The 27,762-nt window shown below is 47.9% G+C and overlaps 1 protein-coding gene across 1 annotated transcript; it reads right to left on the reverse strand.

Moving 5' to 3' along the window:
* Nucleotides 1-15,340: 15,340 nt before the first annotated feature.
* Nucleotides 15,341-27,190, reverse strand: LOC133417732 (transcription factor COE3-like). Its single transcript, XM_061705789.1, has 16 exons — nt 27,069-27,190; nt 25,479-25,635; nt 25,338-25,401; nt 25,154-25,209; nt 23,694-23,767; nt 23,539-23,607; nt 22,174-22,255; nt 20,983-21,100; nt 19,806-19,939; nt 19,613-19,739; nt 19,441-19,529; nt 17,631-17,696; nt 17,363-17,525; nt 17,064-17,258; nt 16,768-16,935; nt 15,341-15,372 (listed from the first exon to the last, which is right to left on the reverse strand). Exons 1-16 carry the CDS (start codon nt 27,188-27,190, stop codon nt 15,341-15,343), a joined length of 1,716 nt encoding a protein of 571 aa, XP_061561773.1.
* Nucleotides 27,191-27,762: the final 572 nt, after the last annotated feature.

The following is a 27,762-nucleotide window of genomic DNA, read 5'->3' on the forward strand; positions in this document are numbered from 1 at the left end:
TAATAAGGGGAGCTCGTCAAGCAGACAGACAGACTTCACTCGGCCGATAAAACGGAAGAAAATGAGTTCACCTGCCATAACCGAGGCAGTCGGGGGGGGGGGGCGGGGCCAGGTGCATCCCCAGGCATACGCGCGTCAATCAAATTTCACGCGAGACTCGTAAAGTTGACCGAGATTTACGAGTGCCCGGTGACAGTCGCGATGCGTTCGGGAACTCGAATATTCATGAGAAATAACAGCGGCCAAGGTTTGGGTGCCCATCGTGACGTGGGACGTTCATTATAAGTCACTGTTATAAGTTTGCCTTATTTTCAAGTGGGAAGCTAACCGTCAGCTCCCTCAGAGAGCGTTCTTGAAACTCGAGCTGCCAATGGCGATGTTGGCGCAGTTCTCCATGGCCATCACGCAGTCAGGCCTCACCCGCTCCGTCGCCGTCCCGCCAGGGACGGGCACAGATTACGGCCAACCCTAACCCACCCCGGACACGGCCTGTGCGACCCCTCAGGGAGGCAGGGGGCTACGGTCCATTCAGACCAGAACCTGCCGCCGCACGAGCAGCTTCTGCCCGTCGTCCATCAAGTCTTCATCCGCCCATCCGCTTTCCGTACCGTTTCTCATCACGCGGGTCGCGGGTGCGCTGGAGCCTATCGCAGCTATCTTCGGACGCCCTGAACTGGTCGCCAGCCAATTGCAGTAGTTAAATCCAAATATGAAATGTTTCACCCAAATCTCATGTCTAGATTTAACATATTTAACATTTGGATTTGAGATTTAGGTGTACCATTTCATATTTGGATGATAAATGTTGTTGTAAATTTTCAGAAAAGTGACTGTCAAAAATTCACACCAGTTTTTTAAAAGGCGTTTTGAAGCTAAATGTGACAAAATGTTGCTGTTATTTTTGGCGGGAGTAGCTTTATTTTAAACGGCACTCCGTAGTTTAGCACGTAGCCAACCTTTGTGGCTGCACAGCTGTAAACATCACACACACACACACACACACACACACAGACAGGTGACCTGCTATTAGCAAGCTTTTCTGCTTCACTGCCACTTGGCAATGACGCTCAACTGTGTGTGTGTGTGTGGTAATGTGTTGGTTGAGTAAGTGAGTGATGGATGGGTGTGTGTGTGTGTGTGTGTGTGTGTGTGTGTGTGTGTGTGTGTTAGGGTGGGGGCATGCCCCCGGCCCCCTGCCCCCAGAACACCCGTCTGTCTATGACAGACAGAATGACACAAGTGGAGGAACAAAAATGGAGAAATGGGCAGAAACAGAAAGTGTGTGTGTTGACCCTTTAAGAGTTCACATGCACAGTGACACCTAATCAAACGGCTGACACACACACACACACACGCCCCGCCCGCTCCTCTAAAGTGAGCCTAAAGCTGCAGCTGACAAGAACGCACACACTCAGCACACTTTTAATTAGTGTTGCAGTTTTAGTTGAATGATCTCGCGCGCGCGCACGCGCACTCCCACTGTGAGCTGAGGTTAAGTCAATTTGCGCTCGTGCTTAGTGAATGAGAAAAAAAAGGCTGTTGCTCGATGGCAAGGCGGCGAACGCCCTGGCGGCCACATGGCCAACTACAAGTCCGCCTTGGAGCCGCGTCCTGACATCTGCGTGCTTTCTCCTTTGTGTCTCGTCTGCTGCGCTCTCTCCACCTTTTCCGTCTTTGTCTCTCTCCGCGTGTGCGGCCGCGGCGGCGCATCAGTCCACATTATGTGCCGGCGTGCCGTCTATTACCTCGGCGGATCGTCCATTAGTAACAGCTGAATCCTTCTATTAGATTGAGGAAGCGGGCCTCATAAATTGGGCAAGCGGAGTACGCGAGCGCCGGCTCAGTGTTTTTGATAATGAAAGGAAGTGGCTTTAAATTCACATTACCTTTGTAATGTACTTCATGCTTGATCATATCAGCCTCTTGGATTTTATTAAGGTGTGCCGGCGCGTCCATCTCCGTCTGTCGCCGCCCAAAACGCATTTCCTCCAACGAGCGCTTCGTCCTCTGAGCCGTCGTTCAAGGTCGAGGTCGCTCTTTTGTCTCTTCTCGTCGGCGTCCGTCACTCGGCGACTGACTTCCTCTCGCATATCGTCGAGTACATTCGTGTCACCTGAGTACTCCGCCAGTCGACTGCTCTCGTCGAATGTACTTCCAAAAAGTTCAAAGTTGCTGTCGAGATACAGACAGACACAGAAGTGATGGAAAGAGGTAGAGCAGTGGCGTACTGAAGGAACGGAGTGCTAAAACTCCGGATTGGCCAGAGGTGGCTCGGTACATTTACTCAAGTCACTTTTGGATAAATTGTACTTGTCAACGGGAGTTTTAATGTATCCTACTTGTTACTTTTACTTGAGTATGTATGGTAAGAAGAAGCCCGCTACTTTTACTATCCATAATTGCTTATTGATCAATTACTGCGTGCGCAATCTATTTTTAGACTTTCGTCTTCGACTTCCGCATTGGACGCCGTTGCGCCAATCTGACGTAACCGACCAAATGGCACGAGGCGGTCACATGACCGCACACCAAGTCTTCTCTTGGGCTTCGCGGGTCAAGCGCAGTCAGGTGCGCTTTCTGGTATGGGCAATATGGGGAGAGAAAACGAGCCATATTGCCTAAAACTAGAAATACGACCGACAGCAACAACGATGCGACGCAGACTGAACAAACCCAGGGAACTCAATAATAAACAAATTGACGAGACAGCGAGGCACACCTGGACGATACACGAGTGGCCGGAGCGAGCCGATTGGCTGATGCGATGAACGGGGCCGACGAGAACAGGAGGAGATGAAAACCAAACGAGCAGACAACACGTGAACGTGGGACGCAGGAAAACTCTCATCAAAACTAAGTCAACAAAAACACAAAACATGGCAGGTGTGGCTTTGTAAATATATATAATAGTTGTGTAGTGGAGGCGTTGTGTTTGAAGTATTGTAGCATAGCGGTGTGGCGTAGTCGTGTCGGATTGTGGTTTAGTGTGGTGCTAAAAGTATGAATGTTAAATAAAAGGTAAAATTGGTTGGGGGGCCGTTTTATGGCTTTGAACAAAATGTCAGCAACGAGACTTCCCTCGAGGGGGCGAGCTTTTAAAAATGGTGCTGACGGCACAAATTTGACTTGATTCGAATCTGCGTGTGCGTGCGTGCGTGCGTGCGTGCGTGTGCGTGCGTGTAAGAGTGGCGTTTGATTGCACATGTTGACTTCTGCCTCAATTATGTTCCAGCTTGTTAAACCATTCAATAATTCCCCTGTCGTCATGGAAACACGGAAACAAATCAGCACATGCATTCCATCAAACTTTCAGACCGCTCACCCAGCAAAACCTTGTACATGCGCACGCGTGTTCAAACAGTCGTCCGGGGGCCACCGACGCCTGATGGAAACATCCGTTTGTCCGTCCACGTCATGTGTGACCCACCGTGCTGCCCTTGTGTAAACGGATAGAATGTAAATATCGATTTTTACTTGGTATACTCGAGGTGTACTGCATGCATCGTCATGTAAAAACGGGACCAAAAAAACAAATTACGTCACTTGTGTGTGTAGAAAGATGAAATGTTTGAAACGTGCTCAATTCTTTCACTTTGATACACACAACGTGTGTTTGTGTTCGTGCGTGTGTGCGCGGGCGCGCATGTCTGTGTTTGTGTACATGAAAACCCCACCAAAGTGAAGAAGCAGCAAAGACTATGGGCTTTATTTTCGTGACCGGAATAAATCTGCGGGTCGGCGAGTTAGACCGGGTTTTGGTCGTTCGGCAGACAGGTGCAAGTCAGCGTATTTAAAAGAGGGCTGTCAGGGCTGCTGTTTCAGCACCCTGAGTCCAGCCCTCGAGTGTGTGTGTGTGTTGTTTTTTTAGGTATTGAATAATTGATGCAATGTTGCGACAGTATTGTCACAGTACGACTTTATGACTATAGTATTACGAGACTACAGTATTCCTATAGCATTGCTTCCATCATTGCCTTCACTACAGTACTGGTTTTAGTCATTGATGAGTGAAAAGTAAAACGCTTCAAGATGAAGTTGGAATAAGAATTTAAAGAAAAGAGGATTTTTTTTTTTAAACAAACTTTTTGTCATGCAGAACAAATTCACACATGTAACTACACGCTAATTGAACTTCTTTAATTTCCTCCTCACACTTGCAAACCTTCACCTTACCCATTGCGCGCGTGTGTGTGTGTGTGTGTGTGTGTGTGAATGTACTGTCAAAATGAGTGTAACAGAAAACCGTGTGATTGACAACTTTTTGTCAGTTCAGGGCACACACGCATACATGTGCACACACGCGCAGTGTATTCGTCTTAAAGATCAATTAGCAGCATATTGTTAACACCCTTTAATGAGCAAATTTATTAACCAGCAGTTTTTGTCACTTCCTGTCTGTTGCCACGGAGACACCCCGTGAGGCTTTGAATGATGAACTGCCGTCATGTCATCATTTTGTGTTGTTGTGTTTCCTCAAATTAAACAATCGGGGCTCGTCTCAGTTCTCTTAATCTCAACGTTCCTCGCGCTTCAAAACATTGTAAGCGACCCGGAAGTTGTTCTCAGGTCACGCCGGCCGCCATCTTCAGCAAGTCTCAGTTGTCTTCAAGGCGCATCGAGGAGCGTCGATGCAGGACGGGAGTGTCAAAGTCTCCAAAAAGTATTTATTTTCTTTTAACAGATTAAAAGATCTCTTAAGAAGTCAAAGTTTGCTTTATGAAGTTTAAAATGAGGTTCAAGTGTGTGGGAGGGATAAAACCATTTTTAAAAAGTGTGGTGAATGTAAGCAAATTGCGGGGTTAGGGTCTGGAACCAAGCCCCCGCGATAACGGGGGTTCACGATACTTTGTTGTGTTGTCATGGTAACCAGGATCATTTTGACTTTGGCAGCCAACGTAAATGTCGCCACTTGCCAAAACACATCGTTGTTTGCATGCTTTGTCTTCAAACTTTATTGAAAAGACACGTATGCACACGCACTCACGCACGCGTGTGTACATACGCACACACACACAAACAGTTGCACTTCTGACATTTGTCTTTCATCAGCATGTAAAGGTCGAGAGACAAACAAACTGGGACTTTTTATTAGCAGCGGCGTGTGTGGAGGTGTTTGTGAATACGGTCCTTTGCCGGTCCGTCCCGTCTAAATGTTTACGTGCGTGTGTCACGGCGGAGGCTCCATTGTGGCGGAGGCCGAAAGGCGCCGAGGCAGAAGCAAACGGGAACGTGTGCGACTGGTCCTTGTAAAACACACTGACTTACTTTGCGTATGAAATATGCAAAAAAACAAAACAACCCAAACGCTTTCCTCTCTCTCTCTCTCTCTCTCTCTCTCTCTCTATATATATATTTATTTTTTTCTATCTATCGATATATAGAGTGGGTACAGAAAGTTTTCAGACCCCCTTAAATTTTTCACTCTCTTTTTATATTGCAGCCATTTGCTACAATTATTTAAGTTCATTTCCCCTCCACATTAATGTACGCACAGCACCCCAAAAAAAAACGCAATTGTTGAAATTTTTGCAGATTTATTAAAACTGAAATATCACACAGCCGTAAGTATTCAGACGCTTTGCTGAGTATTTAGTAGAAGCACCTTTTTTGAGCTAATACAGCCATGAGTCTTTTTGGGAATGAGGTTTTATATATATATATATATATATATATATATATATATATATATATATATATGTATGTATATATATATATATATATATATACACACAAGGTGTGTGTGTGTGTGTATATATGTATATACACACACACACACCTTGCTTTGGTAAAGGCCAAAAAGAGCACAAAGACAGACTGTGTTACTGAGCAGAACAAAAGACGAACGACATACAATGACATACGACAACGAGGACGACGACGACAGGAACCCTAACGACATACGACGACCGGAACCGGAACGATATACACTGACGACGCCGCACGACGACGAACGCGTACATCGGCGACGACGACCGGACAGATGACCGCAACGACTGTGAACACAAACACTGACAAGACACCGGGCGCCAGTGGACGGAGAAAGCTAACTGGCTCTTGTGGAAGAAAAGACTTCTGATAGACCAAACCTGCAACAAATACTTGAAGGCAAAGTTACTTGGGCAGTTTCTTATCTCTGCAAAGAGCCCCGACAATCGGCCATGGAGGCGTGCTGCATCTGGAAGGTCTCAAAGACGGATTTTCGCTAGCTTCCCACATGCAAATAATCCCAACAAGACTCACTCAGGCGGTCCGAGAAATGTGGACTTTTCCATCACTGCTGAAGCACGAGGAGCACACCGGGTGGACCCCAAGGCAGGAAGAGGAGCCCCAACAGGAGACAGGAAAACCCAAAATGAGACAAATTGATCTGTTCCAGCGTCAAACCAAACACTGTTACCTGAATATAGCGCTGCCCCGCATGCTAATGGAATCATTTGTCTTGTCTTCTTTCTCCTTTTCTTTTGTCTTGTTCAAGTCAAAATGACTTTCACTGTGTGTGCGCGCGCATGTGTGCGTGTTGTCCCATGCTGCGTATTGCCATGGTGACGGATAATGGGAAATTGATTGTGACAAAATGACATTCCAGACACACATTTCCATAAGAGTTTATTTACACGACTTTTCCGCAGGGAACGCCGTCTTGCTTCATATTTAATCGAACGCTACCGCGGCGAGGCCGCACTGCACGTGCGTGGCATGCGGGTCCTCGCGGCCCCGAGGCGCCGCCGGCCCGTGTGCTGCCGTATCTCATCGTCGTCCTCTAGGGGATTCGAACCCGCGCCGTTTCCAAACAACCCGAGCGGCCCGGACATCCTTTCATTTAACCTGAGCGGCGCTCATTCCTTGCTGACTCAATTTCATTCCCACGATGCACTCCACTGAGATGAGGCGCCGTCGTAATTACGCCGCAATACGCTGACGTGGTTGCCGCCTGGTAATGAAAGGCGTCAACGTTTGCCGTGCGCTAACAAAGTCAAACAATTCGAAGCTCCTTGCTTACGTTGCTTTGTTGCCATGGCGAGCGGCAGGGGCTTGACTCCGGTCGACTTTGACGGTGTTGATTCTCTCTTTGCAAACAGGAAGTTGGGAGTCTAGAATAGGGTATATGCGCAACCGACAGGTGGAAGCGTGTAGCATGAAGCGGGTAAATGGCTACGAGGCTTAAGGCTGCCGTAGGAACTTTAAACGTCTGCAATGTCGCCACAGACCAACCGAAGATGACAGTATCCGATGTTCGGGCTTTAGGCTTGGGCATCGAGAATCAAGAACCAATTGGAACCGGGACTAACGTTCCCGTTCTCCCGGAATTGTTCAAATTTTCAAATTTGGGTTCCCGGTTTCGATGCCCACGGTCCGCCCACCCCGAAGAAGAAGTGGTGAAAACCAACGACGAAGAGCGCGCACAAAGACTTGCTTGTGCTCAACTTCGGCGGCGAACAAAAGTGTGTCTTAACTTTGTTAAAAGGAATGACCAGCGGCCACAGCGCAACACTTGGAATCAGGTGATATTGTGCAAAGGAGTTTTTCCCGATGCGTCGCGAACTTCAGTCAAGTCAACTCTCAGTCAATTGGGTGAGTGAAGCAATCAAAAGACAGCTAACAAGGTTAACGGTTGCTTGGACGTTTGCACTCATGGTTTTTAGCATTTATTTTAGTCTTCAAATCGCCAAAGCGCCGATGACAGAAAAAAAAAGCTTAACATTGGGCTAAAACTTCACTGTATCAAATTTACATCACAATGAATTGGGACAAAATTCACATAAATGTTGTCTCACAATATCACAAACATTAAACTTGTGGCTCATCGGCGGGCTGGGAAAGGAATCAGCGTTTTTGGTTCCATCCATCCATTTCTGTCGCGCTTCTCCTCACGCGGGTCGCGGGCGTGCCGGAGCCCATCCCAGCTGTCATCGGGCAGGAGGCGGGGTACACCCTGAACGGGTTGCCGGCCAATCGCAGGGCACATGGAAACAAACAACCATTCGCACTCACATCACACCTGCGGCCACTTTAGAGTCTCCAACTCATGCATGTTTTTGGGATGTGGGAGGAAACCGGAGTGCCCGGAGAAAAGCCACGCAGGCACGGGGAGAACGTGCAAAGTTCACACAGGCGGGGCCGGGGATTGAACCCGGGTCCTCAGAACTGTGAGGCTGACGCTCTAACCAGTCGGCCACCGTGCCGCCCGTTTTTGGTTCCATCCTTTTAAAAAAAAAAAAACTGGTGCCGTGTGAAGTTACTTGTCATGCCAAAATGCTGAGTTCCGGTGGGCACCCTTCGAAATAAAAGGCTACAAGTGTAAAACACTAAGTCAAGTTAAAACTTGTACATATAAACCATTTGATGTGATGAAACAGTCCCAAATAATTATTTTAACTATTTTCTTTGCTATATTTAACTTTTAGCTGAAACGTTAATGAATGAATATTAAGTCAATTGGGTTGGTTCCACACACATTGCCTTTTAGTTCATCGCTTTGATATTGATACTGGTTGTAAAGAACCTCGAGTCAAATGTTCATTTTAGCCTATGCTGTGGGATGCTAAGAAAATGGATGTCCGTCATTTGGACACCCTTTATTTAAACCATCCAAACGTTTTTGACCCAGCCCGCGAAAAGAATCGGAATCGAGAATCGTTTGGAACCGTCGTCGGAATGAGGAACCGGAATCACCCAAATTCAAACGATGCCCAACCCTATTAGGCTTCATTCGTGTTTACATGAGTCATATCATATTTGCCCAAAGACATCAACCAGAATCTTTTTTTTTTTGTCTTTGAAAAAATTTCACCTTCAAACCGTCATGTCATCAACCTGTTCTTTTGACCCTAACCCTAACCCAAGAAGTCCGCTTACCCGGTTTCCAGGTTTCCTCACGAGACGTTCCGCACGTAGCGGCTTATTTTCAATGACGTCATTAACGGGTTCACATCAATCGATTGAGATGAGATTGTACAGCTACAATGAAATTTGTGCAGAGCGAGCCTGCAGATGCTTAAAAAAAGTCAAATGCACAAAATACACAATATGCACACGATATATGAATTTAAACGATGTAAGGAGTAAAACGGTGTCAACGTTAAAATGGCAAAGTGAATAAAACAGATCAAATAAAGTTTCACGTGCTCGATTGTACTGCACTGTTGATAAAGAGAATGATTGTTGCCGCACAGAGGTGTGGACTCGAGCCACGGATTTGATGACTTGAGACTCCATTTGACAATATATTCAAAGACTTGCAACTGGACTCCAATCGTATATTATAGTCATATGTGCAGCTCGCAGTTTTGTTTCAGGAAAATAGGGGGAGTGACGTCATAACGCCGAACGTCTCGATTATTCCCTAGCGAGGCGTGAGTCCCGCACCGTCCGTCACTGCTCGCGTGTTGTGTGCGGGGCGCACGCTGGCAGAAGAATTGACCGAGAGGTCATTCTTTCATACACTACCTAAAGTAATGGTTTCATTAAAAAACAAACAAACACCCCAAAAACAGTACAACATAAATCAACAATCAATGTGACAGCTAAATACGGAATACATTCCAAGAAATCGACTGTATATGCGGGGGTCGCAAACAGGCTTATGCGGCGGGGGGCAGGCGAAGCTTTGGAGCTTTCGGCTACGTTGCAGTAAACGCGGTCCACGGTGTTATGACCTTGAGTCGGAAAATAAAGAAAATGGTGTCATTTGGGGAGCACGGTCTTAAGGTTGGCGTGATTAAAATCCCCCGCTGTTATTAACACACCATCTGGGTTCGAGTTTGGAAGTTTTCATACAGTATAAACAGCAGTGAGGAACACATCAGTGAACTAACTCCCTGCATTGTACGGTTAAAAACTCCAAATCAGTGGTTGGAGAAGTGCCCCGGTCGCGACCCACATATACACACACTCCGCCACCTTCGTCTTTGCCGGAATCAGCTGTTCTGTCCGCTCGGTAAACAGTCCGGCCTGCTAGCTCGATGGGCGCGTTCGGAATGGTGGAATTCAGCCAGGTTTGTGTATAAAAGGAAGCAAAGTCGCTCACCCCACGTGAGCAAGCTTGCAGACTGACGTTGTCTATGTTGTTGACGATAGATCGGGCATTAGCTACCAGAAGTTCTCTGTTCAAAGCGCTCCTCAGCCTAGCACCGATGCCGGCTCGTTTGCGTCTCCTCCTCGGCCTCGTGATGCAAGCAGGCGCCGATGTGCTCGGCAACGCTTCCGGTGTGTCGGACGGAGGTGGCGGGATAAAGTTTGCGGCTCCGATGTCCGTCAGTAGCCGTCTATCGTTTGATATGACAGCGAGAGAGAAAAAGAGAAAAACAAACACCAAACACATCTACAATGAGAGCGCCAAGCCGCTGCGTCCACATTCCCTAATAATAAGACGTGAACGCGATGACATCAACATATTTCCTCTTACATGATTTTAGGAGCAGCTGTCAAAAAAGGGAGAAAGTGATTTTATTTACATTCAGGCTCGATTGGCCACATGCACACACGCATGTATTATTGTCTAACACACACACACACACACACACACACGGCCAGTCCATTAGGAGTGTGTGTGCATCAGCTAACACAAGCCTTTTAGCAGAACACGCTTTTTCAGTCAGCACGTGTCACTTCTTGTTTGCCGCGCTTGACTACGAGCGAGCAGATAGACGGTGGAACATGAAAACCGGTAGATGGCGGAAGACGAGCGATCCGGCAGATGATGCGAGACGAACAATCGGGTAGATGGCGGAAGACGAGCGATCCGGCACGTGGCGTCCCCGCCGCGTACCCGTACGGTGACATCGTGCTCGCGGCCTGTCGCTGTCCAGGTCGTATATCGGAACAAACGTGTTTCCCGACCTTTTGTGAGCCGAGGCAAACTTTTCACGGTGGACAAATTTCCCGGCACCCCAGCAAACAAAAATCCTGAAATAACGACAGTCTTGTTCCAAATGTGTGAAATTTGGGCCTGCTTAATGGAACACAAAACAGATCAAGAACGGGATGACTTCTGTTGTATGAATGGAAACAGCTTTATTGGACCTTCTGCCATCTCATGGAAGAGCATTTCATAATTCTGCCACTCTCGCTAAATGTCATTGGCATAAAAGATGAAAAGGCATACATTTGAATTGAATAAATCATCATTTTCTAACAAATGAGGAGAAATTGGACCATTTCCCACAGCAATCCTGCTCGCGAATGACTGGGACAAAAGATTAAAGGTGACGCAGGAAGCGGTCCAGATGGACGTCCTGTGGAGGCATCTGATAGGCATCATCCTCATCCTCACGTCATCATCTTCCTCATGCTCAGTAGGTCATTCGTCATGAAGGAAATCGCAGCTGAAATCTTCCTGAGCAGTAATATCTCTGTCACTCAAGAGCCCCCCATTGCCCACCGTCGCCCACGTATGAGCACCGCGACGGCAAGTAGGGGCGAGGGGGAGGGGCTGAGTGAGAGCCAATCAGAGTCTGAGCTGATAAAAGTACTTGTAATGTAACAAAGATGATAAGGAATAATAGACTTTCTTATTTTGGCCCGAGCGGAATGCGCCAGCGACATCCATCACAGACAACTTTTCCAAGAAAAATAATAACACTTTTTATCGGGATCGACCGTTAAAAACACACACACACTTTTTCCTTTCTCAGCTTACTTCCCGTGCATACCGGGTCAACGGATCCGTTCACGCTGCCTTTCTGATATGACCTCACAAGCTGAACATTAGCGGGTCAACTTCAACTAACCTGTCCTGCGGTCTTCTAATCAGGTTTGGAAGTGACCCGGGAGCCAACGCCGTCATTCTTGCATCTTCGGAGTCTTTTATTCGTTTGTCGCCCAACTGCCGACCGAGCTGCAACAGTTCTCAACATTTGCCACAACGCGGCCATAAAAAAGTACGAGTCGCGTTCCTGTTTGCTAGGTCTGCGCAGATCGTCGGTCGTCGGCGTCACGGTCACCCGTAAAAGTGGAGCGCAGTCGACCGGACTCGTCTCGGTTGAAGAAGAGGTTTCATCTTTAATGCCAAAGGATTCTTCAGAAGAGTTTTGCCATCAGCATCTGACAATGTACTGACATTTATCCCTCCAAAGATTGTCTCACAGCATCGAGAACGTAAGCTCGCCCTACGCCACCAACAGGCGAACGATCTGTGTCCGTGCAAAACGCTCGTTCGCCTGCCACTGCAACGGCAGCGACGACAAACTCCAACGAGCGCCAGATATAAGATATGAGGGCACTCCACACCCAAGATTTGGAGAGAAGAAAGCGTTTGGATTGAAGGGGAAATATCGTCAATAACTGACAAGATTCCCGTAGACAAGGGTTAGGGTTAGGGTTACTTTGAATTGCTCATTTATAGGATCCATCCAACCATTTTCTAACCCTCACTAAGCGGGACCCTAACCAGCGGTGAGCATGGAGGACTTCCTGAACGGGTTGCCAGCCACTCGCGGCGAAGACATTTCTATTTGTCACATTTTCCTAACATTCGGACTGTTGGGGGTGGCACGGCGAACGACTGGTTAGCACATCTGCCTCGCAGTTCAAATCCGGCTTCGCCTGTGTGGAGTTTGCATGTTTCTCCGGGTTCCCCCGTTTCCTCCCACATTCCCAAAACCTGCATTGTAGGTTCATTGAAGACTCTTAATTGCCCTTAGGCGTGCACGTGAGCGTGAATGATCGTTGGTCTATATATGCCCTGCGATCGGCTGGCGACCAGTTCAGGGCGTACCCCGCCTCTCGCCCAGAGTCAGCTGGGATAGGCTCCAGCACACCTGCGACCCGCGTGAGGAGAAGCGGTATGGAAAATGGATGGATGGATTGTTGACTGTTGGTGACATCGCTTATTGTACGCATTTTGGCCACATGAAGTCAAACAAGCAGTCTTTCGTCGATCAACCTAATATGCATGTACCCACAGAAAACCCACCCGAGCTCGGGTAGAACAGGGAAACCTTCAGATTTGAACCCCCAACCTCAGAACTGTGAGGCGCATGTACTAACCACTGCTACATAAAATACGTACGTAAAATGATGAGTCACAAAAACCAGACCGGCCAACCAGCCCGATGGACGGCAAAAACTCAGTCGTCACGGCTTCATCAAACACACACACACGCACACACACACACACACACCATATACTGAACAACACGTGTCCTCCGATGAGAAAAGACAAGCGAACATTCTTTTTGTCAGCTCAGAGAGGATTGCTAGCCAGTCACGCACACAAACACACATTAGGTTGTGTGTGTAGTGTGTGTACGTGTGATTGACAGGATCCTTCATGTGTCAATTCATAATTGATCTGTGGACATGACAAGCAAAATTTTATTCAACGCACTTATTGAAAGAAGACAGTTTGCGTGTTAGTGACACACACACACGTACTTCGTGTGTGCGGTTGACCTCGTTAAGCGTGGTTAGCTCACTGAGCTGTTAGTTCAGTCTTAGCTTTGTTTGCATGTAATGAGTTTGTTTTGTCTTTTTGTTTGTCTTCTTTCACTTCAGTCAACAAACATGGCCGCCCTTGGGGTTTAGGGTTTGGGGGGGTTGGGGTGTCGCGTCCTGCCAGTGGCCGTCGCTCCAACAAGACCACCGCTCCGACCGGTCGGATCGATCACTGAAGGAACTTCGAGTGACTCGTGAAGCGGAAAGAAGAAATCGCTGGCAAACATGCGAATGTAAAAATAGCTGTGATAATTCATATTAACCGTAATAATAATAATACTCATAATCTTCTGGTAAGGTGAACTTGTCTTCAACACCAAACGACAACACAAACATGATGACGATGAAGATGGGATTCTTATTGATGAGCACGAGTCCGTCTCGGCTCCTCTTCATCATCTGCGGACGGCACACGTCATCAGTTCGTGACCTTTTAAGACTCTCAGCTAATTGTTAAAGGACATTCTTTGATGCAGGAAGCCAGATGCTGTTGCCATGGCAACCATGGCTTTCAATCAGGTCCTCGGGGACGTGCGAGTTCCATGTGAGAAAATCTCCTTAAATGCGTCGCACGCGTCCAATTGGCCCGTGTGCGACATCCGACCCGCTCAAGCGTTTGCTAAACAGCGTGGAGTCGTCAAGACTTTTTGTGCATAACAAAAAACATTGTAGACATTCAACGTCTCCCGCTTTCCTGCCGTAGGGCTCCGCCCACCGGTCACCCGAATCAGAATGAAGTGCTCATGCTGCATTCCTGTAAAGCGGGAAGTTGGATTTCTCCCACTCGAAATTGTACCACTTGCGACCTCAAAGCGTTCCAGGCCAATGTAAACAACAAAGACTATACTGCCAAATACATATTTGCTGCCATATACAATATTTGTAAGCTACGTAGGCCTCTATGAAATAATACCTGCCTTTATATAGATAAAGGAATATGTTACAAGCATTTCCTACAATTCACCGAATAACATCTTGCAGTTTGAGCGGCATCAACTCACGCAGTCAGTACAAATCACGTTGAATTGATGTCGAATAAATAAATGGAGATTTATAAAAATGTATTTATCTTCTCATAAATTATGTTTTACCATTCAGGGTCTGTGTCTCCGTTGGGATCGCCATTGGCGTCATGTTTTTTTTTGGGAGAGAAGTCGAAGCAAAAAAATCATCGGAACGACAGGTCGTATCTCGAAAAAACTCGTAAAGTGGGCCACTCGTACCAGAAGCCACCGTTCCACTCGATTGTCAAAATAAACAGCGGGCAATAGTTGGCTGACATTTTGTTATGAAAGAAAAACCCCAATAGCTCTATTTAGTGAAAAAAAGCTTTATTAAGTGGTGTTAAATTGTGTGCATTAATTACTGCGTGCGCGTGAACTTGCTCTAACCCTTATACCGACTATTGTACCCCCTGTATATACATTTTTTAACAAGCTTGTTTCAATGTCAATAAATTATCTTGGCTCTGAAATTATTATTTTTATTTTGCGTGATGAAAAACATTAACATTGGTTAAACCAAAATCACAGTTCCACAATTAAAACCACTTAGATTGATTGATGTTTGTTTTTCCTCATAGAAAACAACACACACAAACACAGGTACGCACACACCACGTCCAGCATATGAAAATGACCTGTTGATGACACATGTTAAGAAAAGATTACAGTGAAAACTGTCATTTAATGCAAGGGGTGGAGCTTGATGGGGAGGGGGCGGGGCTACATCGGGCAGAGTTGTCGAAAATGTTTCGGCGCGTTCGTCCGCCCTCAAACACGACATCACGTCTTCCGGACGAAGGCTCCGCCCAGACAAGCGCAAGGCCGCTCGCTCCAGTGGGTCGGCCGCTCGTCGAGGCCCCGCTCGCGGACCCTCGCCTCCTCGCTTCCTCGCCGTCCTTCTTCTACATAGGTGGCACCACCAGGCCCGACATGCCTGCACATTCACAATCGCAAATTGCCGCCATCTGAACACACATTTTCCTATGAATAAAGACCCTAAAGCAGGGGTGGGCAAAGTATGGCCAGGGGGCCACATACTGTACGTGTGCTCGGCACAGAGTGAGGTGCCGTCCTTTGATCTGGCCCACCTCGTATTTAAATTGATAAGAGGTCTATAAGATTTGTTGCATTCAATTAGCCCTTTTCCTTTAAATTGCTTCATTAAAATGTAGTCATTGATTGATTGATTGATTTGTATTCCATCCATTCTCAATAGCACTTACCCTGTTCAGGGTCACGGAGCGCTGGAGCTTATTTCAGCCGAATTCGGGCGAAAGGCGGACTCCGCCATGCATTGGACTGGTTTCCAGTCAGTTGCAGGGCACATAAAGACACAGACAAGCACTCACACTCACACGTCACTGAGTGGGAAGTGAACCAACGCTGCCCGCACCCATGGCAGGGCAACGTGACTATATTATTTAAATTCATTGACCGACGGTGTAGTGGTCCACTCGCCTGACTTTGGCGCGGCAGCTTGGGTTCAGTTCCCACTCGGTGACGGTGTGAACGTGTGTGCGAACGGTCGTCCGTGTCTATATGTGCCCTGCGACTGACTGGCGACCAGTTCAGGGCGTAGTCCGCCTTTCGCCCGAAGTCCTCTGGGATAGGCTCCATCGTCCCGCGACCCGAACCAGGAGAAGCGGTGTTGAAAATGGATGGATGACTGAATGAAATAATGGGTCAATGTAATGATTTGATGATAGGATAAGCGGTACGGAAAATGGATGGATGGCAACTTTTAACATTTGTCTTTATTTTATAAAATCATTGGTCCATTCATTTTTTGTAAATACAGTAATCCCCTTTTATATCGCGGTTCACGTTTCAAGGTGATGCGGGGGGCCATTACTCTAGTAAGATTTCCAACATCTGTCTGCTTTTAAATGAAATGTGGCCCTTGAGTCCAAATGTTTACCCAACCTTCATCTAAAGGGAATCACTCCTAAATCCAAAGAGAGTCGAAGCGCTACCCGATACCGCTCGCACATCTGAAGACATTTTGGTACGTTCGCCTCGGTTATGATGAGTTTACCACATATGCGCAATCATATGCAGCTTTTTCTCGGACTATTTTAATGTATTGTGTAACTTGTTCGTCTATGCCTGGACCCCCAGTCTGGAAATAAAGCTGACTGATTGATTGACGGACCCACATGTTCGCACACACACACGCGCACACATGCAGTGATTGTGGATTTGTTGTAAATAAAACGTGCACATGCACACCACTGGGCATGGAATAGTGACATTTGTCATGCTACAGTTTGTGTGCGTGTGTGTGAATGAGTGTTGCACACTTTCGTGTGCGTGTGTGTGTAGTGGTCACCTTGCAGTCCAGTGGAGACTCCGCAGTTATTGCTCGGCAGTGGCGGTGAGGAGGCGGGTCTAACCACTGGAGCGAAGGCGCTCTTGGCTTTTACGCTAGCAGAGAAGGCAAAGACGCTGTGGGCGGAGCTACAGTTGGACACCGTCATGGTGGGACTGGTCGTCACAGCTGAAACCGCAAACAAACCTTCCTGAGGACACCACGTTGACGTTGCAGTACCGGGATCGGGACTAAAGCGACACAAGGTTCAAGCATTAGTCTCGAGATTCGTCGAGTCCCGGTGGGCGTCGACTTACTGCCGTAGGGGGAGTTGGCGGAGGATCCATTGAGGAAGTTGGGTGAAGACGCCACCCCGAGGTTAGGCATGCTAGTGTTAGAGTAGCCGTTGACGCCGTTGCTGACGCTGTTGCCGTAGCTACTCTGCTGGGGGGTGGAGCTGGGGGCGTATCCTCTGGGGGATTGTTGGCTGTTGCCGTTGCGAGTGTACCCGCCTGCAAGATGAAGAAGAAGAAGAAGAGGAATAGCACAGCGTGCACGGAAGCTCTTTGTTGGACTTCGCAGTCTCGGTGGAGGCGCAGGGGACACAAAGTTTGACCTTGAGTCGTGTCATTGACATTGACCGCCAGCTGGCCACCGAAGGAGTTGACGGCCATCATGCCGTGGGAAGCCGCGTTTGACAGCGACGGGATCTGGCTGTGGTTCCGCGGGACGCTGTAGAGCGCCTCGGCGATGTCCGACGCTCGCTTCAGGATCATCTCCTTCGTAACAACACACCTGTCAAATATTGCCTCCTCCCATTCGAGTGTGTGTGTGTGTGTGTGTGTGTGTGTGTGTGCGCGCGCACGCGTAGGTGAGAAGGTCACCTGGTTGCTATGAGGCATCGCATACAACGCCTCCACCATGTCAGCGGCTCGTTTCAGTAGCACTTCCTATGAAGAAGGAAGTGACATCATTAACATGCATCCAACCGATTAGAACACACACATACACAAAATACAACAATATTCACTAAGATTGTTGTTATTATTACTTTTAATATTTTGTATGTCTCTCCACAAAAGGAATTTAATAACAGTAAACCAGTGCATGTGTGTCTGTGTGTGCGTGGGGGGGGGGGGGTGCATGTGTGTCTGTGTGTGGGGGGGTGAATGTGTGTCTGTGTGTGTGTGGGGGGGGGGGTGCATGTGTGTGTGTATGTGTAGGCCAATCTCCTTTTTTGCCACATGACTGCACTCGCTGATTTCCTGATTTGACTGTTTCAACCTTCTTGTTTGCCAACGGACTTAACACACACACACACATACACACACGCACACATATCGAATCATCTCGAATGTTTGTCGAATTAAATGTGTTTTTGTTAACTTGTGTGTTAGTGTGTTTGTTGATGTGTGTGGGTGTCTTTTCGGAAAAAAAAAAAAACGGTGTTTGTTTCGATGACATCACGCATCAAGCAAGCCTGCGATTGGTTGTCTTAAAGCTGAGCGGTCCCATGCCTGAGACGCGACGGACCGAGTTAAGGCGGCGGTCGCCACTTGACAGTCGTCAAAGTGCAAAACACATCGCTTCTTTGGTGATGACGTCAGCGATTGGATAAGAACGTGCGATGACATCATCACATGTTAACCACTCCCACATGGCGTCGCAAAACAAGTTGGAGAGTTGAGCTGGCGGACCGGAAAGTTATCAGAATCCGAATCATCTTCATTTGCCAAGTATGTCCAAAAAAAACACAAAAGCAATTTGTCTCCGATAGTTGGGAGCCGCTCGAGTTCGACAATTCAATTCTGTCAATTGACAGATAACACTTTGGAGACATAAAGACATTGAGAAAAACAGTCACTGAGCAATAAAGGGTTGCTAGTTATCTGGTAATGCCAGTACATTTTTTATTTTTTTTTGACAATTGTGCAAAAAGAGCACTTAGAGCAGTTCGAATGACTAATATTGCAATAGTCCGGTGCAATGAGCGTTGTGCAAAGGGCGCCGAGACTTCAAGCGAGTAGTGCGATCATCTGGGACAATGTTGATTGTGCAAATGTTGCAGATACTCCTCAATAAGTGTGCAAATGGAGCAGATGCTACTCTGGCATGAGTGGCCAGTATTGGTCAACAACGGATATGCAAATAGTGCAGCGTGGAGAGACCACCAGTGATGTATAATTGGCCCGACAGAAATGTGACAACAAACTCAAGTCAAAGAATTGCCGGCATGTTGCAATGCAATTGTAGGTTAGCTGTTTAAGAAGTCGATGGCAAGAGGGAAGAAGCTGTCGGAACGTCTGCTCGTTCTCGTTCGCATCGATCGGTAGCGCCCACCTGAGGGAAGGAGCCGGAAGAGCCGGCGACCGGGACGCGGAGGGTCCGAGAGCCAAATTGACTCATTTGAGCGAAAACAATTGGACCAGCACACTTCCTTATGAGCGGCTAATTGGCTAAAGCAAGCTAATCATGTGACTAATTTAACCCCATGTGCCCAAACAATAAACGGCGGAACAATTGGCATGTACATATACACGCAAACAAACACACACACGTACACAGTCAATGCTGCCAAACAGAAAATAAAGTGACGATTGTTCTTTCATCATTGTTCGTTCTGCTTGACTGCTCAGAGTCACGATAATCATCAGCTTAGCATCCTCTGTGTGTGCGCGTGTACGAGTGCGTTACCTTGGGCAGCCGCTCCGGGTCCCCAGGGTGCCGGGGAATGACCTTCTGTAACCTCTGGAAGCCGTAATCAATGGTGGGCTCGTTTAACGCTGATGAAGAGAAAGTTTGGCAAGTTCCAAATTGCGTCCAAAGGAGACATTTGACTTACGATCTCGTGACATGGGCGCGTTACCCGTGTAGATGAAGCGTCCGGGCGCCCCCTTGCAGAAGTGCTTGGACTTGTAGGACAAGGTGACCTCCACCACTCCGGGGATGTGTCGGGGGGGAGTCTGCACACGGATGGCGTGGGGCGTGATGAGCTGCAGCAGAAAACGCTCGTTAGCTCGGAGCGCGTACGACGTCGTACAACGTGCGCGCAAGTTTACCTCGCTCCACACCAACATGCTCCCGAAGACCACCTGAAGGCCGTCAAAGAAGTTTTCCCCGATGAGGATGACCGTTGCGCCCCCGGTCGTCCATCCCTCGCTGGGACTGACGGCCTTGATGCACGGACACGCCGCTGGGGCACAGTAAACGTTCACTTTCTTTGACTTCACCCTTTCAACACATTTGACGGCAATGTCACTCGCTCACAGGTGCACGCACGCACCGAAATGATTTAATTAGGTTGTGGCTTTTATCCACTTTCACACCCACCACACACACGAACATGGACACACAGTTCGCTGATAATGACTACCTCTGAACATTAATTATCAAGTAAAATGAAAGCAGTGTGTGTGTGTGTGTGTGTGTGTGTGTGTGTGCGTGACCCTCTGTCACAATTTAAGATGACAATTCAGCACTTGACTGCCCTTCCATTCTATTCTATTGTGATTAATTCTATTCTATTGGTTTGTGTTGAGCACAAAGGAGGAATCGGGTGCGTTGAACAGGACGAAGGTTCTTCAGTTGTCATCGTCAACTTGGTCAATAAAAAAAAAAAGAAAAACACAAAGTGATGAAAAAAAGAAATGCCGTCTGACATGAGTGCGGCGGTGACTTGCAGGTTGTCGAGTCGTTCCCCATTTGTGAAAGAAGCACTCAAACCCACCAGATACTATGGGGAGGGCGGGGGGGGGGGTGTCCATGGTTACCATCTTTAATTAGGAGAGCTATTAAAGAGGTTGAACGGCACACGCACGCACCCGCACACACAGGCCCGTCCTCCGGGGACAGCGAGGATTCAGCTCATCTAACCCACAATCCACTGGTGTGATCTCTTCTTCTCGGAGCGAATTAATGTGTTTTTATTTTGTCAAGTCCACTTGGGCACGTTCCACATCAACACAACCGCTTCCTACTTCCTGTTTCCTCAGAAATGTTGAAGCTGTCCTCTTATTATATCATATTGATGATTACAATTGTATGGGATGATGCTCACTTACGTTACCGTTAGCTAACTTTTACGGAATGTACTGACATCGCTCAAGACCATAAAAGGAAGACAAACCCTTCGGCTGAGCGACGATGAGGTTCAACTGAAAGATGGCAATGTTCTGCTCAGTGATGAGGAGGTTCCACTGTGCAGAGGTTGTTAAGAGTTCTCCCGTTGTGCTGTACCTTCAGACGGGTCCAGTCTACGAGCTCGGCGGCCATGTTTGGAGTTGTTGTGCACGAACATGTTGTCTGAGACGGCGAGGACATGTCCGTCCACGCTGACCGTTGTGGACACCACCACCTGCCAGCGCAAAAATCGATTGATTGACTACTTCATGATGAACAGACCAATCGGGCGTAGCGAAGATGTGTAGCTGTGTCGCCGATATGACGAGGCGCTACATCCTTCACATTAGCATAGAATAGCATAGAACAGAATAGCATAGAATAGCAAGGCTCGATTGTCACTGTATGACGCAGATACAACCAAATTGGGGTGCAAGTCCAGCTTTGTGTTTTAAGAACAAAAAGTATAGTATTGTATAGTAAATAAATGATAAAATAGCATCACTAAACAATGCTAAATTATGCAGCAAATGGCAGTAAGGCACCCAGGTCAGTGAACAAAGTAGCTAGTGTTGTTTCGTTCAGAGGAACGAATCTTTTGAGTGAACGAACTGAACTGATTCAGTTCATGTATGAAATGACTCGTTCTTTTAGCTCGCCGCCGCCTGCCGCCTCGAGGCGAGCGAGTCGGCCGGGAGCGCGAACGGAACCGCTGAAGCGTCACGTCGCTCGCTTCGCAGTCTTCGGCGAATGACCAATGAGCAGCCAGCGTGCAGGCGGGGGCGGGACTTCATTAAAAGTACCGCCATGTGATTTGCGATTCGCCAGCATTGTCACTCACTTTGGCGAATGACCAATGAGCAGCCAGCGTCAGCGTCTGAACAGAACAGGCCACGAGCCCGTCAGGCCCGGGTGCTGTCCTGGGGTTGACCCTGCTGAGGTCCTATTTGGCCTCCTGCATCTGCACCGTCAGAGGTTGATGGCTGGGATCTGGCTGGTGCAGTGGCAGTGTGCCTGCAGACCGCCGGGTGGGACCTTTAAGCGTGCAAAGAATGTATACAACTCCTCAGCTGGTGTTTGTCTGCCCCCTGATGTTGGTGATCGGCTGGACCCCCTGCCACACCTGCCCGGGATTGCTGCTGGAGAGCTACTTCCCGATCTGCTGCTTGTCGTCGGATTCAGCTTTCTCCAATCCCCTTTCCAGGTCGGCTCTGGCAGAACTGTATAGACCGGAACGCGGTGTGTGTGCGTGTGTGTGTGTGTGTGTGTGTGTGTGTGTGTGTGTGTGTGTTTGTGTGTGTGTGTCACCTGGAACCTCCTCATGTCTCTTGGGTTTCCAGCATTTTTCAGACAATTCTGGTTACACTTGAGGAAGAACTTGAGGAAGAACCTGCAAATAAACAGACCATAATAATCTCACATTGATTATGTCACGACTTAATGTATTCAATTCTACAGAAGAGGCAAAAAAGAACAAAAGGAACTACACACTATGACCACCGAAAATGACATTTGTACGGCTACAAACTACCATTTATATTCAAACCTCATCCGACAACCGAGGTCCAACCAGTATTCACACACTGACGTTTTACCACTGAACAACTTAATGTCAGCTGTTAATCAAAGCTGCTTTCTCTTTTGTGAATCACACACGCGCGCGCGCACGCACACACACCCACTTGAGTTAGGAGTTAGGAGGTGGGACATCAATCAGCTGGGCAGATGTTCATTGGTTTACGAAGAACTCGTTACGAAGCGGAACATGAAAGCAGAGCTGCCAATCAATTATAAAGAGTTGATCTTTTTTTTCATTGTTATTTTTGCAAATGTAAGAGAGCGGACAAAAAGAGGCAAATGTTGAGAGGGACCAATCAAATCTGCATTTATTCATCTGTACATTTCCCATCAGGAGCTTCAAATTGTTGTCAGTCACCTCCCAACGCGGCAGAGACGTCAACACATTCAGCCCGCAGCAAATCCGTGATCACCAAACTGCTGACGCAGCTAAAATCATGTAGTCTGATTTAACTGGTGAGTAAATTGCTTGTTCTACTGGTTGTTAAACTGGAGAGTAAAGTGATTGTTCAAGTGGTGACTGAAGTGGTTGTGAAAGTGACGAGTAAATTGCTTGATAAAGTGGCCGGCGAGTAAATCGGCGGCCCGGCTCGGACACGCAGCCCAAATCACGAGAGACGCTCCCGTCGTGCTTTTCACACAGTGGCAAAAAATGAAAAAGCTCTCGAATAGCAGCAGATTTGCCCCCCACCCTCAAGAAGGAAGGATGAGATTAATAGCACGGGTAGGAGGAGGAGGGGGAGGTGAAAAGCCGAGCTGCTAAGATTCCTCCCGGGACGATGGAGGGATTCAAATACGAGCCAGCAGGAGGACAATTCTGCTTCGCTTTTTCATCCCACATGGACGACCAAAACTGCGAGCTTCGCTTAGCGCAAAGAATCAACGTGTCACCAATCATGTGACCTGCGACCTTTGTGGGACGTCACAATGTTGACGTGAACGCGGGTTCGCAAGCGAGGTAACGACAGCGCCCGTTAACGTCATCGTCATCCCATGCCAAAATGGTGCAAGCGTTTGGAATTGCGTGTCAGCGTGTGGAAGCAAGTGCAAGCGCAAGCGCAAGCGCAAGCGTGTGTAAGCGTGTGCGCTCGCTACCTGTCGATGACGACCGGGTCGGACGGTGTCTCGTTTCTGTTTCCGCAGCTTTTCTTATCGCAGCAGCGACTGACGGCACAAATGGAAAAAGGATCGTTCATCTTTAAGTGCTTGTCAGTCTGACGTGGACTCCAATCAAATCCTGCGCTCCGTACCTGCACATGATCTCATGGGTCAGCAGGACTCGGCACATCTCCGGATTCTTGTCTTGACCTTCATAGACGATCGCCTGACGGGCACACGCGACTCCCTTAGGCCCCGTTTTCGCGACGTTTCCGGCGGCCACGGCGGTCCCGCGCGCAAAACAGGATCGGTCACGACACAGCGTGGGGCGGCGGGAGAGGGAAACTCGACAGGTCGTGATTGCCGTGGACACCGCTGACATTTTCAGAGTGACGAAACATTTGTCACGGCAGTCGGCGCGAACGAGAAACCTAGCGGTGTGTATGTGAATAGCAGGCTCGTTTGCATGTTTTGATACAAGAAATGAATTGGCGAATTAGCCGTTAACAGAAACCCAATGTTCGAATATTATCACACGTCGATTTGACGGCAGTATGCGGCCCCGTCGCGCCGACTGGCGCCGACTCTGGGGCCGGGCCCGGCAGGGGCGCTCGATTCCGATCTGCCGGTGCCGCAAACGTGCTCCGGAGCTGCCCGGCGTCCACGCTTGACAAGCGAGAGAAACGTGGGGGAACCCATCAGAATGCGACAGGTCTGGGGGGAACGTGCCGGCATCCGTACTAACCGTACTTCAGACCGCATTGCGCCTTCAGGATCTTCGAGCCCAACGTCGCCGTCACAGATAACGTAAGACAGTGGGCCGTTTGGTACCGGGCCGCGCCGATAGACCGATGTTCATTTTATTGATTTATTTTTTTAAGCAAAGCGGGAGACGGGACACTCACCAACCCTAACCCCGCGGACGATGACCTTCCTTGTCGGGTGACGGACGCTCCGTCACCCGACAATCGACGAGTTTCGACTTCAGCAAAGTCGAGCATCCCATATAAGGAATTGCTTTGCGGATTCATTTACGGGTTCCGTCAGCTCAATTTTGTATCCATTACACCACAAATGCCTCGAAGATGTCCCCAAAGAGTTCCTGCGCAGCAGAACGCATTTCTGTCGGTGACAATGTGTGACAGACGCAGACATCGGCGAGATGCGTCGTAACGCCGGATGACGGGGGCATCGATCTCCTGGCCAAAAGTGTCATGGCGCTTTATGTCCAAAAATGAGTACATTCCCATTTAGTCCCTCTGAAACAATATCAGAACAATGGGCCCGGTATTTAAGATTTTATGGACCAAAACGTTTTCCTCTCTACACCTGCAGATGAGCACTTTGCACGAGGCTTGCAAGGATGTGGCACCTGCCGTGTTTGCATCATTTTGATGAGGACACCCTAATAAATTAGAAATTTGTCAGCATGTTAAATAAGCATAGTCGAATGAACATGCTAGCTGATTTTCTTGAGCCGTTCAGCTGACACAGACAAGATGAATTTATTGACAGACTAATGATTGCATTTTTGATGCTGTTAGTAAAGGTTTCCACAATGTAAAGTAGCAAATACACAAGATGGAAAACTGATGAATAATCCATATCTCACCTGCTTGGTCACGGAATCAACGAGTCTGATGTAGAGGTCTTGCTCCGTTCTAACTCCTGCGCGCACGCGCGCGCACACACACACACACACACACACACACACACACACGTATACGCACATGTATGGACGCAGTGTTTCGAGAGCAGCGAGTTCAGGGCTGCGCAGACAAGTGAATTGAACGCACCGTTGCTGTAGAGCAGCTGGAGTTTGTAATGAATTCCGTTGTTGGTTTTTTCTGCGGTGGGTTCCTAAGACAAAGAAATATCAAGAAGAGAGCGCGAGGAGCACCCTGCTGAAGTTCGGCCGTGCTCGCGATCGTCCTCACCGTCTCCTTCTCCACAAAGTCCACGTAGGCGGTGCGCTCGATTTCCACGGGCTGACCCTGGCGGTCGTACAGCGCCAACACGAAATGGAAGAAGTTGGACTTTCTCAGATTGGACGGCGGCTGCTTCTCAAAGTGGGCTCGTGCTAACCCTACCCCGCTAACACACACACAATCAAATCCATTGACAGAGCAAAACAATTGCCACATTATTCCATTTCCAGATACTTTTGAATGCTTTGATTTCTTCATTCAGAATTGCTGAAAACACATTTCGATTGATGAAATATATCATATTATAATCCATCCATTTTCTGTACCGCTTCTCCTCACGCGGGTCGCGGGCGCGCCGGAGCCCTTCCCAGCTATCGTCGGGCGAGAGGCGGGGTACGCCCCGAACCGGTCGCCGGCCGATCGCGGGGCACATCGAAACAAACAACCATTCGCGCTCACATTCACACCTACGGGCAATTTAGAGTCGTCAATGAACCAAGCACGCGTGTTTGCCCGGAGAAAAGCCACGCGGGCACGGGGAGAACATGCAAACTCCACACAGATTGAACCCCGGTCTTCAGAACTGTGAGGCAGACGCTCTCACCAGTCGGCCACCGTATATATATATTATAATAATATTAATATAATATAAGAAGTGAAATTGACAAATTAATCTGATGAGATAAGAGAAGTGAGCGTTCAACAGAAATGCATTCGGTTTGGAAGGATCATGAATTGACCCTACATGTATTTCATTCCCATTTTGTTGAAAGCCATTGATGTTATGGATTAAATTCACTGAACGGAAAATCCATAAAAACACTTTCAAAAACAAAAACACTACGTGCATGTACCCGAGCGCCTCGGTACATGCACGTAGTACCACATATGTGGTACTTACCCACATATACACCTACACCGATGCACAATAACAATATTAATCATAATAAGAAGAAGCTATATTATTACAATCTCTCATGAAAACAGAAACGTGCTGTTTCATCTAGAAAGGCACAAATAGCAGCATTTTTTTGTTTTTTGACCAAATGAAAAGTTGAAGATTAATAAATATATTGTTTATTTTCCACCGAAGCATAATATTAATATCATTCATTGACTCTTTACAATATCCCAATTTCCTTTTTTTCCTTCCTTACATTTGAAAAACAGATCTTCTCTGCAATCGTTCGACAATAACAATAACAACAACAACAATAATAAAAATCCTACCATAATAAGAATGTTATTTTACATCTGCAGGTTCACGCTGAAGAGGAATCTGAATTTTGCCTCTAAAAGTGATTAACATCATCTAAAAAAAAGCAAGTGTAAAATACGAATACACATACAGTATCTTTAAGATTGTGATACGTCTAACAAAAATGTATATTTTTAAGATTCGGTTTCGAAGTTGTCTTTAGCAGCCATTTTCCCATTTTTTTCACAAAAAACACATCAGATTAAATCATAAAAGTGGGAAAGAAGGAATAAAGAAAAGCGTGCGCTGGCCGGGACTTCCCGTCCCACAATCCCTTGGGGCTGCGGCATATATTTCCCACAATCTCTCGGGGCTGCGGCGGATTTTATTTATTTTTTTACCTCTGAGCGGCGGCATTGGCGTCTACCACGCCGCTCGAGTGCATCCATGAGCGAACCGCGAGCGGCTCCTCCTTCAGGCTCGCCGTGGAGCCTCGCGGGAGGCCGTGATGAATCCCGAACATGCCCGAAGACCCACACCGGGACCGGGACCGGGACCGAGAAGAGGAAGTAGAACAAGAGGAAGCGCAAGAGGAACAGGAAGAACGTCCGGCAGGAAAACCAAAGTAGTTGTCGTTACTCTTTTCTTCTGGAACTTGGAAAAGTGGCACCCGGGCAGAGGAAAAATATTTGCCTGCCGGCTGGGATACTTTTGATTTGGGTTTTTCTTTTTCACGCTTCACATTTGAACGGCGATCGCGAGGGAAAATTTCATTGGCGAATTCAGGAGCGAAAGAAAATCCTGGCAGAAAAAAATGAAGGCGGCGAATCGAACGAAAGCAAAGACTTTTTTTTTTCTCTTTTCCCCAAAGACGTCGCGTGGCCAGGAGGGAGGCGAGGGAGAGGATGGCGCGATGACGAGAAGGCAAAGAAGTCTCAGCCCCCCGTGGCCCCGCAGGACCGGACGCCAAAACCCCGAAACCCCACGGCTGTGACGCCACGGCAGCGGGGGCGGGGCCTGCCCTCATAAGGACGTGCCGAGTGACGGAGAGAGAGCCGCTCGACCGACCGCAGGCGAAGGCACACCTTCCTTCCC

The sequence above is a fragment of the Phycodurus eques genome, chromosome 19 (genome assembly GCF_024500275.1).
Source record: "Phycodurus eques isolate BA_2022a chromosome 19, UOR_Pequ_1.1, whole genome shotgun sequence".
NCBI lineage: Eukaryota > Metazoa > Chordata > Actinopteri > Syngnathiformes > Syngnathidae > Phycodurus > Phycodurus eques.

Bases quoted from the DNA above. Each gene is read 5' to 3' on its own strand.
- LOC133417732 (XM_061705789.1), bottom strand. From the start codon at position 27,190: ATGTTCGGGATTCATCACGGCCTCCCGCGAGGCTCCACGGCGAGCCTG. The intron at 22,256-23,538 runs GTAGCGAGCGCA...GTTTATTTGCAG, and splicing joins GACCCGGTCGTCATCGACAG to GTTCTTCCTCAAGTTCTTCC. The intron at 17,259-17,362 runs GTCAAACTTTGT...TTCATCTTGCAG, and splicing joins TGTCAATGACACGACTCAAG to GCGGGTACACTCGCAACGGC.